This window comes from Toxotes jaculatrix, chromosome 20 (genome assembly GCF_017976425.1).
Source record: "Toxotes jaculatrix isolate fToxJac2 chromosome 20, fToxJac2.pri, whole genome shotgun sequence".
Taxonomy (NCBI): Eukaryota; Metazoa; Chordata; class Actinopteri; family Toxotidae; genus Toxotes; species Toxotes jaculatrix.
The window spans coordinates 20,506,908-20,522,251 of record NC_054413.1 but is presented as its reverse complement, the minus strand read 5'-3'; the positions used below and the strand labels follow the sequence as shown (position 1 = coordinate 20,522,251).

At 37.3% G+C, this 15,344-nt stretch overlaps 1 protein-coding gene across 1 annotated transcript in view; it reads left to right on the top strand.

Moving 5' to 3' along the window:
• Window positions 1-566: 566 nt before the first annotated feature.
• Window positions 567-15,344, top strand: part of LOC121200531 (very-long-chain enoyl-CoA reductase) — a 98,060-nt gene continuing 83,282 nt past the window's right edge. Inside the window, exons 1-9 of the mRNA XM_041065896.1 lie at window positions 567-590; window positions 3,780-3,830; window positions 4,163-4,214; window positions 6,895-6,939; window positions 8,028-8,131; window positions 8,411-8,526; window positions 8,988-9,093; window positions 9,232-9,304; window positions 9,393-9,436. Of these exons, the coding sequence (XP_040921830.1) occupies window positions 567-590; window positions 3,780-3,830; window positions 4,163-4,214; window positions 6,895-6,939; window positions 8,028-8,131; window positions 8,411-8,526; window positions 8,988-9,093; window positions 9,232-9,304; window positions 9,393-9,436 (615 nt within the window). The remainder of the gene's footprint in view (window positions 591-3,779; window positions 3,831-4,162; window positions 4,215-6,894; window positions 6,940-8,027; window positions 8,132-8,410; window positions 8,527-8,987; window positions 9,094-9,231; window positions 9,305-9,392; window positions 9,437-15,344) is intronic.

Below are 15,344 nucleotides of genomic sequence, written 5' to 3'. Positions count from 1 at the left end.
GACACAACCAAGCACTGCAGCTGAAGATAAAGGCGACTCCAGTCATAACTCTCTCTCTGGCATCTGATGGAACACGTGTCATACAGTGGCATTTTCTTCCATGTTTCATATGTATCCGTGTTTTTAGCCGTTTTCAGAGGTTTCAGTTTGAAATACATTTGCTGTCTCTGCATTTTTTCCTTATACTCTCCTGTGGGTCTCAAGTTGGACTCCACCAGGTTCAGCTAACAACAAAAAAGACGTGCAGGGGAAAGGACGGAGAAGCAGGAGGGAGAGGAGAGCACGTGCAGGGCGTCTGAAGTGTCTCTGGTGATTCTGTGTCCCAGCACTGTCTCAGATGAAGACAGAGAGAGAGCGAGAGAGTAAGAGTGTGTGTGGAGAGAGAGAGTGAGGAAGAAAAGGAAGCTGGGACGAATGAGGGGTCAGTCCAGGGATTGTCCTCGAAAAGGAGAGGAGCTGCTTCTGCGTGTGTGTGAGGAATGAGTGTGTGTGTTGTGTTTGCTTGTGCTGATTTTTAAGGTAATTTTTCAGCCTCTGCACAGAGGAGATAATATCCATCCACAGCCATGAGCCGGACCACCTTCTTTGAGGTAAGTCCACTGTATTTAGGCCACAGACCTACAGATAACTGAGACTTTTCTTACCACGTTCTGATGGAGGATTTAATGTATGAGATCGCTTTTTTCAAAGAGACTTTCAAATAATATCTAGTAAAGGTCAAGCAGATTTAGGGAAATCACTAATAAAGTTGCATTAATAATATTTTCTTCTTCTTCTTTAATATTTAATTCTTCAAAGACTTTTTTTCTTTTTGCAAATACAGAACATTCAGCTAAAACTCAGGCGTCTAACTGGAGCATCGTTCATTGTCAAAGTAATAAAAAAAAATAGGATGAATATTTTACAAAAATCTGTCGCGCTAACAAACTGCCACACGTTGACAGTCATCAGACTGAGGACACATGGACGGATTCTTCAAGGCGTCAGAATGAAAAGTTTGATGTCAGTCTGATTTTAGAGAGATCCGTCTGCTCAGCAGCCTCATGCTGAGTCAGACAAAATTATGGCTAAATTCCAATAACTCGGGAAAGGTTTAAAGTTTTTAAAGTCCACATTTATGTGTCAGAGTAAACAACACTGAGCTGGAGCCCCTCTCATGATTTTCCTCCAGCCTTCGGTCTTGTCTCACAGGGTCTGATGAGCACTAATGAAGAAGTAGACAAGTAATTCTCTGTAAGTGCAGCAGGCCTATGAACCCGAGCTAATTTACAACAGGCTCTGGGATGAAAGCCATTCACTGAGTAGCTGTGACATAAAGGCTGTGAGCCAAATGGGCCGATATTCAGATGGATCATCAGGAAATCTGCTCACATGTGGAAACCAAAAGAAGAGCTCAGACTTTTCTTTCTTTTTTGTCAGATTCAGTTTATTTTAAATGTACACATTTAAAAGAATATTCTGACATTTTGACTTTGAGTACTTGGCAGCCATCTTTGCACTTTTGTCCGCACTTGATTTGACCACATGATGGTTTTAGCTTTTAATGGTACACAACGCTACATACTTGTAATCTTTTGTGAGCAGTAATGTCGTAGACAGTACAGTCTGTACTGGGTTTACTGGGACAGATGCTTGTGGAAAATTTAGAGCCGACTGTTAATTGGCAGCGTGCAGAGACACAGCTGAGTGCTTAGCTGATTACTTCCCTCGACTGAAAGACAAATTCTGTCCAGTTTGACTGAGTGTGAAAGCAAAAGGGACAATGATGAACGCCGAGCAGACACATGCAGCTCATTGGCTTCAGAAGAATTACGCTCAGAGTTTGGAGTAAAGATCCTGAGGTTCGAGATCACTCATTACATTCATCAGCTTTCACATTAACAGGAGCCGAAACGGCAAAGAGACTTCTTCAGTTGGATTACTGAAGCAAGTTATAGTGAAAATAACAAAATGAATGTTGTTTAAAACACTTTACACACACATCACATCACATACAGAGTCCTCACAGCATGTACTGTACATGTACTGTACATGTTCTGTGTGACCTGCTCGCCTGAGTCCACAGGGGCATCTGATAATCAGATTTACAAGAGCACAGCACTTCACAACACTTTGCAGCACTTTACAGCACTTTACAGCACTTTGCAGCACTTTGCAGCACTTTGCAACACTTTACAGCACTTCACAGCACTTCACAGCAAACAGTCCAAATGACACTGTTGTTGGGAGAGTTGGCAGATGGAAACACACCTGTGTCCCAGGATGAACACACACTGACACACTGACTCAGTGAGAAGGTGAAACACTCATGTTTTCTGTGTAGATTTGTAGTGAAGTGTATTGTGGGGTGTTTTGAGTGAAAGTCTCACTGTACTTAGGGGTGAGGTGTGTGTGTGTGTGTGTGTGTGTGTGTGTGGTGGGGGGGGGGGGGGGGGTAATTGATTACTAGACAATAGTAAAATAAGTCAGGACACAAAAAATGAATTAATCAGACGTATTTTTTTTGCAATCAAACAGCAGATGTGTGTGTGTGGATCTCTCTCCCTCTTTCTCTCTCTCTCCCTCTTTCTCCCCCCCCCCTCTCTCTCTCTCAGCTGTGCACTCAGCAAATCTTTAGGTTTCCATTAGTAGGTTATTACACTGTCCAGTAAGGGAGCCAATTTAGCCGGGACAGCTCTGCTGAGCAGCACAGTATGGAGTGCTTTCAGGGCAAATTGTGCGCCGCCACCCACCATCCCCCCTCGCATATGCCGTACATCACTACTGACATGGTCTAATTAAGATGAAAAAGATGTGAAGAGAAGAGAGCAGCAGGACAGCATGACTCCTTTTCTACCAGACTCAACCAGCCTCGTCATACAGAGTGAGATTATTGTACTTCATCAGAAAAGCTGGACACAGCAGAGCAGGAAGGAGACTGTCGGCTGTGTTCAGCCAAATGTGCAGATTCTCAACTTATTTCTACAGCTGGTTCAAGAAAACTGAACAATCACACACGTCCTCATCAGGTGGGGTTGTGAGTTCATTTAGTGTTTTTACAAGGAAGACCACATTTCCCATAATCCCAGTGGTTAGACTATAAAGAGCCAGGAACAAGTGGATGTAATGTAAACAGTGGTGGAATGTAACTAAATCTGTACTTCGTTACTGTACTTAAGTATTTTTTTACGTATCTGTACTTAAGTAAAAATAATAATGCATACTTTTGATTTTACTCCATTACATTTTACTGGTGTAAACCAGGTGATATGTAGCTTCAACTCTGCAGGTAAAGAAGTGGAAACTGGACTTCACTCACACGTAAAACAAATGTTGCCTGTTCTGATCTTTATTATGATGTTTGTGTTAATATTTGTATGTGTGTGTGCTGCATGTGTATGAATGTTTTCTCATGTCAACATTTAGAGGCTTGGTTGTTAAATTCCCAGCTGGCTTTTATGAAAACTTCATTCCAAGAGTTATGAATCAGAGATGTTCTGTGATAAAGACACAGCCGAGGCTGACTTCTTACCAAACTTACATCTTATGACGGACAGTTCTTCAGATAATGGATGAGCTTGGTCTCCACTGTTTGTTTCAGAGAGGGATGTGAAAGCAGGTCTAGCGTTTCATGCCTGTGCTTTTGTTTCTGAAGTGGCAGGTCGAGGCCAAATCAACAGACCATCAGCACTTTAATCTCATCCTGAGTTTTCAGGGAGTGAAGATCAGGCCTGGATGAAAATGTGTGTGTTTGAAATTTGTACCATGGGTCTTATTCTTTACAAATGTGTTTTCCTCAGGTGGAGGTCCTGGACGCCAAGACAAGAGAGCAGCTTTGTTTTTTAGATAAGGTATGTTGACACGTTGCCACGATTCACGGCTGAAATAAACACTGTGAAAAAAATTAGACCAATAAAATGCAGTTTCACCTTTAGGTTGGATCTTCTACTAAGATCTTTCTCCACAATCTGACCATGTCTGTTCTGAATCAGCTCGTTCCAAACCTTTATTAAAACTCCAGTATGTTTACATTCAAATGCTCTGTGTTTTTTGGCTGCACAGTCTTTTTACACACGTTTGGTATCTATGAAATCAGAGAGATTTCCTCAGGAGTTTGAAATAACACAAGAATCCCTTCACTGATAACACATCGGAGTTAACTTTATGTTTCTGCTCCTTTCAGGTGGAGCCCTGCTCAACAGTCGGAGACATCAAGAGCCTTTTCCACAAATCATGTGAGTGTTTGGTGTGAGTGCTGCTGTGTGAGCCTGGCTGCTGTGGTTTTTATTTGATTTATTTGCAGGCCTTTATGTTTTATTAAAAATATAAAATGTCTCGTATAAAACTTTGGTCCATTTAAAAACTACAGCATTTGAACATTTAGCTTATTAAACCAAGATTTGCATTTGAATTGATAAAATACTGTTTTATTAAAATTATTTTGTCTTGCACATTTACTAATCTACTAAAGCAGAGGTCTTCAACAGGGGGTCCGTGACCCCTAGGGGGTCTGCGGCGGTACTGCAGGGGATCGTGAAATTTTTGGTTGATTAGACAATTTTTAATATATTTTTTATATTTTTTCCCACAAATTGAAATGTCTTCAAATACACATCAACATGAATCCAAGATATTAACAAATGGATAAATGGAGGCAGTGTCATAGTCCGTAAATTATGTTTTGTTTTTGTCTTTTGTCTATGTTGTCTTGTGGTTTCCTCTTTTATTTTGAAATCTGATCTCCTCTTGTTTCAGGTTGGGTGCCCTTCCTTTATGTTTCCCGCCTGTCTGATTGTTTTCCCCGCACTGATTGTTTCCGCCTGTTTCCCATTACCCTGTGTCTTTATACTGTCTGTGTTCGTCGTCTCTCATCAAGTGAACCCGTGTTATTTCTCACGTCTTAGCTTATCTAGTCAGGTCTTGTATTATTTTGCACTTTGTTCCTTTGTTCTTTTACTGCGCCTTTGCTGCTTTGCCTGTTTTTGAGCTTTTGGTTTAGTTTGTTAGTTTTCCTCTTCAAGAGTGATTTTGTGTTTTTTCGGGTTACGAGTGATTCTTGGTTCTTTGTATTTTTGTTTCCTTGCGTTTTTTCCCCGATTGGGTGATTATTATTTCATACTTTGTTAATAAAACTTTTCTTTGATCCTGTTTCCTGGAGTCGTGCTTTTAGGTTCAGTCTTCTGTTCTGTCGTGACAGGCAGAAGATGTCATCCTTCGGTCAGAAATTCACAGCAACACACAGGAGCTCTCTCAAGCTTCAGTCACTGCACTTCACCTGTCCCTCCAACATCCTGCGCCCAAAGAGGAGGACCTGCCCCTTTCACTGTTGTGCCAATCATTTGGCACAATTCAATTGGCCAAGAGCCTGTTCAGTCCCCCAGCTGACTAAGGTCCCAGACCCAAGGACGAATGCTGCAATATTATTTGAAAAAAAGACACCTTTGCACAAAAAACAAACGACTAACTTCTCCCACAAATCCTTGTGCAATCATTTTTGGAAGATATCCCTGGCTAACACAGCCAACTACTGACGCCAGTATATTAGTATTGCAAGTGTATGGACACTGTTATCAAGGAAAATGGATCGTTTTGTAACTCGACCAAAAACCTCCACAAGAGGGATACCCTCCACCTCAAAAACCCACGGTGAAAAGGACAATGTTGAGGCGGCACCTGCTGCTGATGTAGCAGCTGATAAGGATAAGCGCAAATGAGAGAAGACCCGAAAATACACAGAAAATTATCTGAAGTTTGGATTTACCTTCAAGGAGACAGGTGGCATTGAATTACCAATGTGTGTCATTTGACAACATATCTTTGTGAAAGTGGATTTTCCTCACTCACCTACCTGAAAAACAAATACAGGTCAGGACTGCAGCCTGAGGCTGATATGACCCTCTGCCTGACAACCTCCATCCAAGGATGGATAAGTTGTGTGCTACTCATCAGGATCAGACATCTCACTAATGTGGGTGTAGGCCTATGTGTGCCATCCACAGATGGTTTGAGAATTTGCTTTCCCCCTACATGTATGTTTAAAAAAACATGAATCTGTCCATTATTTTAATAGCTCAGTGTTGTATGCAAGATAACAGGTATGATTATACATGGTAGTGACACTAACAGGCCATCAGTCATTTTGGTTTCCACATTTATGTTTAAAACAAAAACGTCAGTTTGAATAGTTTGTATGGATGATTATGATGCAACTGAAAGAGTGTTGATATTGGCATTGGTATCAGTTTACATGGTATGTTTATAAATGGCAGTGGCACGGCCACCCTACCCACTGTACCTTGCAGGTTAAAAAACATTAATATATGAACCTGTGTATTATTTGAAAAGCTTAATATTGAATGTACAATAACAAGGGATGTTTATACATGGCACTAGGCTCAGTTTAATATAAAACACAATTTTATACACGATATAGAGTAGGAGGTCCCTGCTCCATCTCTCCATCCGTCCTTGGTCTGAGAAACGTTGAAGGCCCCTGTACTAAAGCTTGAGTTCCTGCGGTTCATCATCATCCTTTTGCCGTTTAGTGAATCCTCTTACAGTACATGGTGTCACGTCCTTTCCCCAGAGAAACGTGCTGTTAAAACCTATTTCTTGTTTACTCCTCTGCAGTCTGCAGTGTTTCCGTCATCAGTGTGTGTGTCTGGTCAGAGATGTCACCAAATGTTTGCCAAGCCTGAGGCCGTCAGCATCCATCAGAGCAACCGAGCTCAACGTTATTCCATTGTGATCAATTATTATTGGGCCTGAGGCCAAAACCTGTGTGTGCAGTGCCAGCTCTGTCCAACCCTGTGTGTGTGTGTGTGTGTGTGTGTGTGTGTGTGTGTGTGTGTGTGTGTGTGTGTGTGTGTGTGTGTGTGTGTGTGTGTGTGTGTGTCTCTCATCTCATCTACGCAGATCCTCACTGGTATCCAGCAAGACAGGCCCTGAAGCTTGGTCCCAGTAAGTAACCCTGTTATAATTATTTACTGTATGTGTATGTATGAGATTTTCATAAAGAACATTAAGCTGCACAAGCTGACACAGCTCCAAAGTACCATGGGTGGTAACTATTCACTGTTTAATCACAGATACCGTGAGATTTCTCACAGCATTATTTTATATTTCCATATAATTTATTCAGTGTTAGAAAAAAGGAGGGAGGTGCTCAGCTGGAGCTTTCTAAGGACAATTTATGTTTTGTCTTTAAGCTTTGACTCATCCCAGTGACAGAGGGCAGAGTTACGCATCTCTACCAAAGCCACTGAAATTACAGTAAAATAATGGAGGTGCATTTAAAATGTCCTTTATTGAAGAATCTAGACGTTATCAATGGATAAATTTAATGCAATGCTTTTTGAAATTAAATTACTTGCATTACACAATGTGACCCAGAATGTTCAATCATATTCGTGATGACCTTCAGTCTGGAGGTGAATGAACGCCATAAAGAGCAGCCCACATCTGTACAGAGCCACCATCACTGTGCAAAACGCCTGTTCTTCCTTTGTTTTCACCATCAAAGAGAGAATATTTAATGTGCATCCATTTCCCTTCGTTTCAGCCTAAATTAAAACAGCAAAGGCAAATGCAACACGTGGAGCACATGAGAAACATGAGCCCTGCCGTGAGATGTGATGTTGCAGGGCTTTTGTTTTGAATGGACAATGAGGTCTATCTTATTACTGACGTTCACAGAGTGGAGGTTTGGTTGAAAGCTATCTGGGCCAGTTCCCCCCAAGGATATTCTAAAAATGTCATCCAGTTAGCAGAGCATATTATCTGTGTCTGTGCTCTCATGAGCTTCCAGGTACAGAGGATATGTGCTGAAAAACTCATCAGGTGTTCATTAAAAAGATTCTGAAACATCAGTTTAAACCACAGTGGTTTGCACTTTACCGACAAATTAACACACTGACGAGCCAAAACAGTTTGACTGTCACAGAGGTGATGTGGAATTAATTTATGGAATCATGTCAGATGAAGCTGATTTTACGTCCATAAAACATTTTTTATTCATATACAGTTTTTTGTTTGTTTATTTTTTTCAGAGGGAAAATTACTCAGAGATGATGAAATCTTACAGAACCTCCCTGTCGGGACCACTGCCACCATATACTTCAGAGATCTTGGTCCACAACTGGGTTGGACCATGGTAAGAAGAGCACAACACTACCAACAACTGTCATACATTCAAGAAAGCATAACGACAAAATCAGTGTCCGGCACCACACTCACACACAGTGAATATTAGCGGACATAATATCTGTGTGAATCCCTGTAATGACCAGAGCGAGGACGAGAAGTGAAGGAATCTGAATTAGTTTCAGGATCTGGATTTTTTTTCAGTCATTTAGTTTACATTTCACCTTTTACAGGAAAGATTTTCATATAAACTGTTACAGTGATGATTTTTCTGCTCTTTCTTTTCCAGGTGTTTCTGGCTGAGTACATCGGGCCCCTTCTCACCTACCTCCTCTTTTTCTTTCGAGTACCGTACATTTACTCACACAGACATGCCTTCACCTCCAGTCCCCATCCTGTTGTCACGTGAGTGGAAAAAACAATATGTCAGCTACAACACAACTTACGACAGTTACAATTCGTTGTTAGAGAACCACCTAACACCTGCTGCTAGAAAGCAGCAACATCCCGAGCTAGATAAATATGTCACAGGCGTGAGACTGATTTCTTGTCCAGAAAACTATGATTTATTTTTATTGAAGTTTGTGATTTGTTTTGTGTTTGTGATTTTTTTATGCTGCCTTGATTTGCCTCATAACATAAGGAATTACATACAGTAGCAGTATTTTTTTTATACATTTTTTGCTGAATCCCAGAAGCTTGGTTGCTGCACTGACCCAGTTTAGTCCACAGGAGTCATCACAGTTTCAGGGTTTTTATCTCAAATTTGAAATCTGTTGTAAAAACGTGTGATACAACCATTAAACTGAGCTGTTCACTAAGATGTTTTTGTATTTGTGACCTCCTCCCTGGCCTCTGTCTCTCAGATTAGCCTGTGCCTGTCATACCTTCCACTACCTGAAGAGGTTGATAGAGACTATTTTTGTTCATCGATTCGCTCATGGGACCATGCCACTCAGGACAATAGTCAAGGTGAGGACATGACTACCTTTGAAAAGAAGAATATATTTATGTATATACAGTGTATGTATATACATAAATATATTCTGGTTTAATTTTTTATTTTTTTATTTTCCAGACATTCATTCCTCTGTTTGTTTGTTCTCTCAGAATTGTGCTTATTACTGGGGCTTCTCAGCCTGGTTGGCCTATTACATCAACCACCCTCTTTATACACCTCCATGTAAGTTTACCCATGTACACACACACACACACACACAACAGCATGTTGTTTCTCTGCTTTCTACATCTTACCAACTCTCTCCTTACAGCATATGGAGAACTACAGGTCAACTATGCACTGGTCATATTTGTGGTGCGTATGCTGATATAATAAATTCATGTGTTCATGCTCAAAGTTACGGTGGCTAAGAGAGGCCACGCAAACGTCGCAACACAAATGCAGCTTCAGAAACTTACAGTTATTGCTGTCATTATGTGATTGTCACAAATAGTGATGAATGGTCCTCTGACACCCGACGCTCCAACACATGCGCGGTAGCTCATGAAGCAGTTGTATTGAACCACTGTGCCGAGGTGGTACTGACGTTTGAAGCACTTGAGTGACGTTCGGTTTGTGATGTGAATCACGTGGCGGGATCAAGTGTGTTCAGGGATAGGATAGTTCTGTAGTGGCGGCCATTTGAATTTTTCTATGCAGAGTAGGTTGGTTTGTTGCGGTTGTTAGGTGTTTTGAGAGTTAGTAGTGTTGATAGCGTATGAACCAGCACCATTTCAGTGTTTCACAACACAAAATATAAGTGAAGATTATGTAGGGTTACAATCAGCCAAGCAAAATAACAAACATGGTCTTCTATTATTGTAATTATTATTATTATTATTATTATTATTATTAATCAGTTTGAAACCACTTTATCATCTGGTGCAGTCAAACAGAAAAGTACTATTTATCTAGCTCCATGACAGTCAGACTCAGAGTCAGACGTGTGTGTTTTGGTTTGGAAAAATCACGTGATTTATGACGTATGAATGACTTTACTGCTTCATTCGGTATCGAAGCCATCATTGGTTTAGTTGTCTTGCAACAATGTAGTGTGGGTTTGATTCCCGTCAGAGCTGCGTATTATTTAGCTCATGTATCGACATTTGGTATGAGATCACATTTGCCATCTGGGGACTGAACACAAGATGTAATCAACATCTTTTAAGCTATGGACTATTTAGACTTGTTTTAGGATAGCTTACAATTCATAACAAAATATCAGGCCAAGTATATCGCTGTTTCCTACAGCAAACATACATGTCAAAAAAAGTCAAAATTTTTTTCCACCTCAAAATGTCATAAAAAACGTCATAGTATAGTATGCCGTTTTTTTCGTCATAGTATAGTATGCCGTTTTTTTCGGCCAAAAAAAGTCATACTTTAGTATGACCTCAAAATGTCATAAAAAACGTCATAGTATAGTATGCCGTTTTTTTCGGCCAAAAAAAGTCAAAATTTTTTTCCACCTCAAAATGTCATAAAAAACGTCATAGTATAGTATGCCGTTTTTTTCGAGCAAAAAAAGTCAATAATTTTTTCCACCTCAAAATGTCATAAAAAACGTCATAGTATAGTATGCCGTTTTTTTCGGCCAAAAAAAGTTAAAATTTTTTTCCACCTCAAAATGTCATAAAAAATGTCATAGTATAGTATGCCGTTTTTTTCGGCCAAAAAAAGTCATACTTTAGTATGACCTCAAAATGTCATAAAAAACGTCATAGTATAGTATGCCGTTTTTTTCGGCCAAAAAAAGTCAAAAAATTTTTCCACCTCAAAATGTCATAAAAAACGTCATAGTATAGTATGCCGTTTTTTTCGGCCAAAAAAAGTCGTACTTTAGTATGACCTCAAAATGTCATAAAAAACGTCATAGTATAGTATGCCGTTTTTTTCGGGCAAAAAAAGTCAAAATTTTTTTCCACCTCAAAATGTCATAAAAAACGTCATAGTATAGTATGGCGTTTTTTTCGGCCAAAAAAAGTCAAAATTTTTTTCCACCTCAAAATGTCATAAAAAACGTCATAGTATAGTATGCCGTTTTTTTCGGCCAAAAAAAGTCAAAATTTTTTTCCACCTCAGAATGTCAGAAAAAACGTCATAGTAGGCTATAGTATGCCGTTTTTTTCGAGCAAAAAAAGTCAAAAAATTTTTCCACCTCAAAATGTCATAAAAAACGTCATAGTATAGTATGCCGTTTTTTTCGGCCAAAAAAAGTCAAAATTTTTTTCCACCTCAAAATGTCATAAAAAACGTCATAGTATAGTATGCCGTTTTTTTCGGCCAAAAAAAGTCAAAATTTTTTTCCACCTCAAAATGTCATAAAAAACGTCATAGTATAGTATGCCGTTTTTTTCGTCATAGTATAGTATGCCGTTTTTTTCGGCCAAAAAAAGTCATACTTTAGTATGACCTCAAAATGTCATAAAAAACGTCATAGTATAGTATGCCGTTTTTTTCGGGCAAAAAAAGTCAAAAATTTTTTCCACCTCAAAATGTCATAAAAAACGTCATAGTATAGTATGCCGTTTTTTTCGAGCAAAAAAAGTCAAAAATTTTTTCCACCTCAAAATGTCATAAAAAACGTCATAGTATAGTATGCCGTTTTTTTCGGCCAAAAAAAGTCAAAATTTTTTCCACCTCAAAATGTCATAAAAAATGTCATAGTATAGTATGCCGTTTTTTTCGGCCAAAAAAAGTCATACTTTAGTATGACCTCAAAATGTCATAAAAAACGTCATAGTATAGTATGCCGTTTTTTTCGGCCAAAAAAAGTCAAAAAATTTTTCCACCTCAAAATGTCATAAAAAACGTCATAGTATAGTATGCCGTTTTTTTCGGCCAAAAAAAGTCAAAATTTTTTTCCACCTCAAAATGTCATAAAAAACGTCATAGTATAGTATGCTGTTTTTTCCGGCCAAAAAAAGTCTTACTTTAGTATGACCTCAAAAACTCATAAAAAACGTCATAGTATAGTATGCCGTTTTTTTCGGCCAAAAAAAGTCAAAAAATTTTTCCACCTCAAAATGTCATAAAAGACGTCATAGTATAGTATGCCGTTTTTTTCGGCCAAAAAAAGTCAAAATTTTTTTCCACCTCAAAATGTCATAAAAAACGTCATATTATAGTATGCCGTTTTTTTCGAGCAAAAAAAGTCAAAATTTTTTTCCACCTCAAAATGTCATAAAAAACGTCATAGTATAGTATGCTGTTTTTTCCGGCCAAAAAAAGTCTTACTTTAGTATGACCTCAAAATGTCATAAAAAACGTCATAGTATAGTATGCTGTTTTTTCGGCCAAAAAAAGTCAAAATTTTTTTCCACCTCAAAATGTCATAAAAAACGTCATAGTATAGTATGCTGTTTTTTCCGGCCAAAAAAAGTCTTACTTTAGTATGACCTCAAAAACTCATAAAAAACGTCATAGTATAGTATGCCGTTTTTTTCGGCCAAAAAAAGTCAAAAAATTTTTCCACCTCAAAATGTCATAAAAGACGTCATAGTATAGTATGCCGTTTTTTTCGGCCAAAAAAAGTCAAAATTTTTTTCCACCTCAAAATGTCATAAAAAACGTCATATTATAGTATGCCGTTTTTTTCGAGCAAAAAAAGTCAAAATTTTTTTCCACCTCAAAATGTCATAAAAAACGTCATAGTATAGTATGCTGTTTTTTCCGGCCAAAAAAAGTCTTACTTTAGTATGACCTCAAAATGTCATAAAAAACGTCATAGTATAGTATGCTGTTTTTTCCGGCCAAAAAAAGTCAAAAATTTTTTCCACCTCAAAATGTCATAAAAAAAGTCCTAGTATAGTATGCCGTTTTTTTCGGCCAAAAAAAGTCAAAATTTTTTTCCACCTCAAAATGTCATAAAAAACGTCATAGTATAGTATGCCGTTTTTTTCGGCCAAAAAAAGTCAACATTTTTTTCGACCTCCAAAAGTCATAAAAAACGTCATAGTATAGTATGGCGTTTTTTTCGGCCAAAAAAAGTCTACATTTTTTTCAACCTCCAAAAGTCATAAAAAACGTCATAGTATAGTATGTCGTTTTTTTCGGTCAAAAAAATCAAACTTTTTTTCGACCTCAAAATGTCATAAAAACTCATAAAAAAACGTCATAGTATAGTATGCCGTTTTTTTCGGCCAAAAAAAGTCAAAATTTTTTTCGACCTCAAAACGTCATAAAAACTCATAAAAAACGTCATAGTATAGTATGGCGTTTTTTTCGGCCAAAAAAAGTCAACATTTTTTTCAACCTCCAAAAGTCATAAAAAACGTCATAGTATAGTATGTCGTTTTTTTCGGTCAAAAAAATCAAAATTTTTTTCCACCTCAAAATGTCATAAAAACTCATAAAAAACGTCATAGTATAGTATGCCGTTTTTTTCGGCCAAAAAAAGTCGAAATTTTTTTCGACCTCCAAAAGTCATAAAAAACGTCATAGTATAGTATGTTGTTTTTTTCTGTCAAAAAAAGTCAAAATTTTTTTCGACCTCAAAATGTCATAAAAAGTCATAAAAAAACGTCATAGTATAGTATGCCGTTTTTTTCGGCCAAAAAAAGTCAAAAATTTTTTCGACCTCCAAAAGTCATAAAAAATGTCATAGTATAGTATGTCGTTTTTTTCGGTCAAAAAAAGTCTAAATTTTTTTCCACCTCAAAATGTCATAAAAACTCATAAAAAACGTCATAGTATAGTATGTCGTTTTTTTCGGTCAAAAAAAGTCAAAATTTTTTTCGACCTCAAAATGTCATAAAAACTCATAAAAAAGTCATAGTATAGTATGCCGTTTTTTTTGGGCAAAAAAAGTCAAAATTTTTTTCCACCTCAAAATGTCATAAAAAACGTCATAGTATAGTATGGCGTTTTTTTCGGCCAAAAAAAGTCAAAATTTTTTTTCACCTCCAAAAGTCACAAAAAGTCATAAAAAACGTCATAGTATAGTATGTCGTTTTTTGCGGTCAAAAAAAGTCAAAATTTTTTTCGACCTCAAAATGTCATAAAAACTCATAAAAAACGTCATAGTATAGTATGGCGTTTTTTTTTTCGGCCAAAAAAGTCAAAAATTTTTTCGACCTCAAAATGTCATAAAAAACGTCATAGTATAGTATGCCGTTTTTTTCGGCCAAAAAAAGTCAAAATTTTTTTCCACCTCCAAAAGTCATAAAAAGTCATAAAAAACGTCATAGTATAGTATGGCGTTTTTTTCGGCCAAAAAAAGTCAAAATGTATTTCAACCTCCAAAAGTCATAAAAAACGTCATAGTATAGTATGTCGTTTTTTCGGTCAAAAAATGTCAAAAATTTTTTCGACCTCAAAATGTCATAAAAACTCATAAAAAACGTCATAGTATAGTATGGCGTTTTTTTCGAGCAAAAAAAGTCAAAATTTTTTTCGACCTCCAAAAGTCATAATAAACGTCATAGTATAGTATGGCGTTTTTTTCGGCCAAAAAAAGTCAACATTTTTTTCGACCTCCAAAAGTCATAAAAAACGTCATAGTATAGTATGGCCTTTTTTTCAGGCAAAAAAGTCAAAATTTTTTTCCACCTCCAAAAGTCATAAAAAACGTCATAGTATAGTATGTCGTTTTTTTCGGTCAAAAAAAGTCTAAATTTTTTTCCACCTCAAAAACTCATAAAAACTCTTAAAAAACGTCATAGTATGTCGTTTTTTTCGGTCAAAAAAAGTCAAAATTTTTTTCCACCTCAAAATGTCATAAAAACTCATAAAAAACGTCATAGTATAGTATGGCGTTTTTTTCGGCCAAAAAAAGTCAAAAAATTTTTCCACCTCAAAATGTCATAAAAACTCATAAAAAACGTCATAGTATAGTATGGCGTTTTTTTCGGCCAAAAAAAGTCAAAAATTTTTTTCCACCTCCAAAAGTCATAAAAAGTCATAAAAAACGTCATAGTATAGTATGGCGTTTTTTTCGGCCAAAAAAAGTCAACATTTTTTTCAACCTCCAAAAGTCATAAAAAACGTCATAGTATAGTATGTCGTTTTTTCGGTCAAAAAAAGTCAAAATTTTGTTCCACCTCAAAATGTCATAAAAACTCATAAAAAACGTCATAGTATAGTATGGCGTTTTTTTCAGGCAAAAAAAGTCAAAATTTTTTTCCACCTCCAAAAGTCATAAAAAACGTCATAGTATAGTATGGCGTTTTTTTCGGCCAAAAAAAGTCAACATTTTTTTCAACCTCCAAAAGTCATAAAAAAC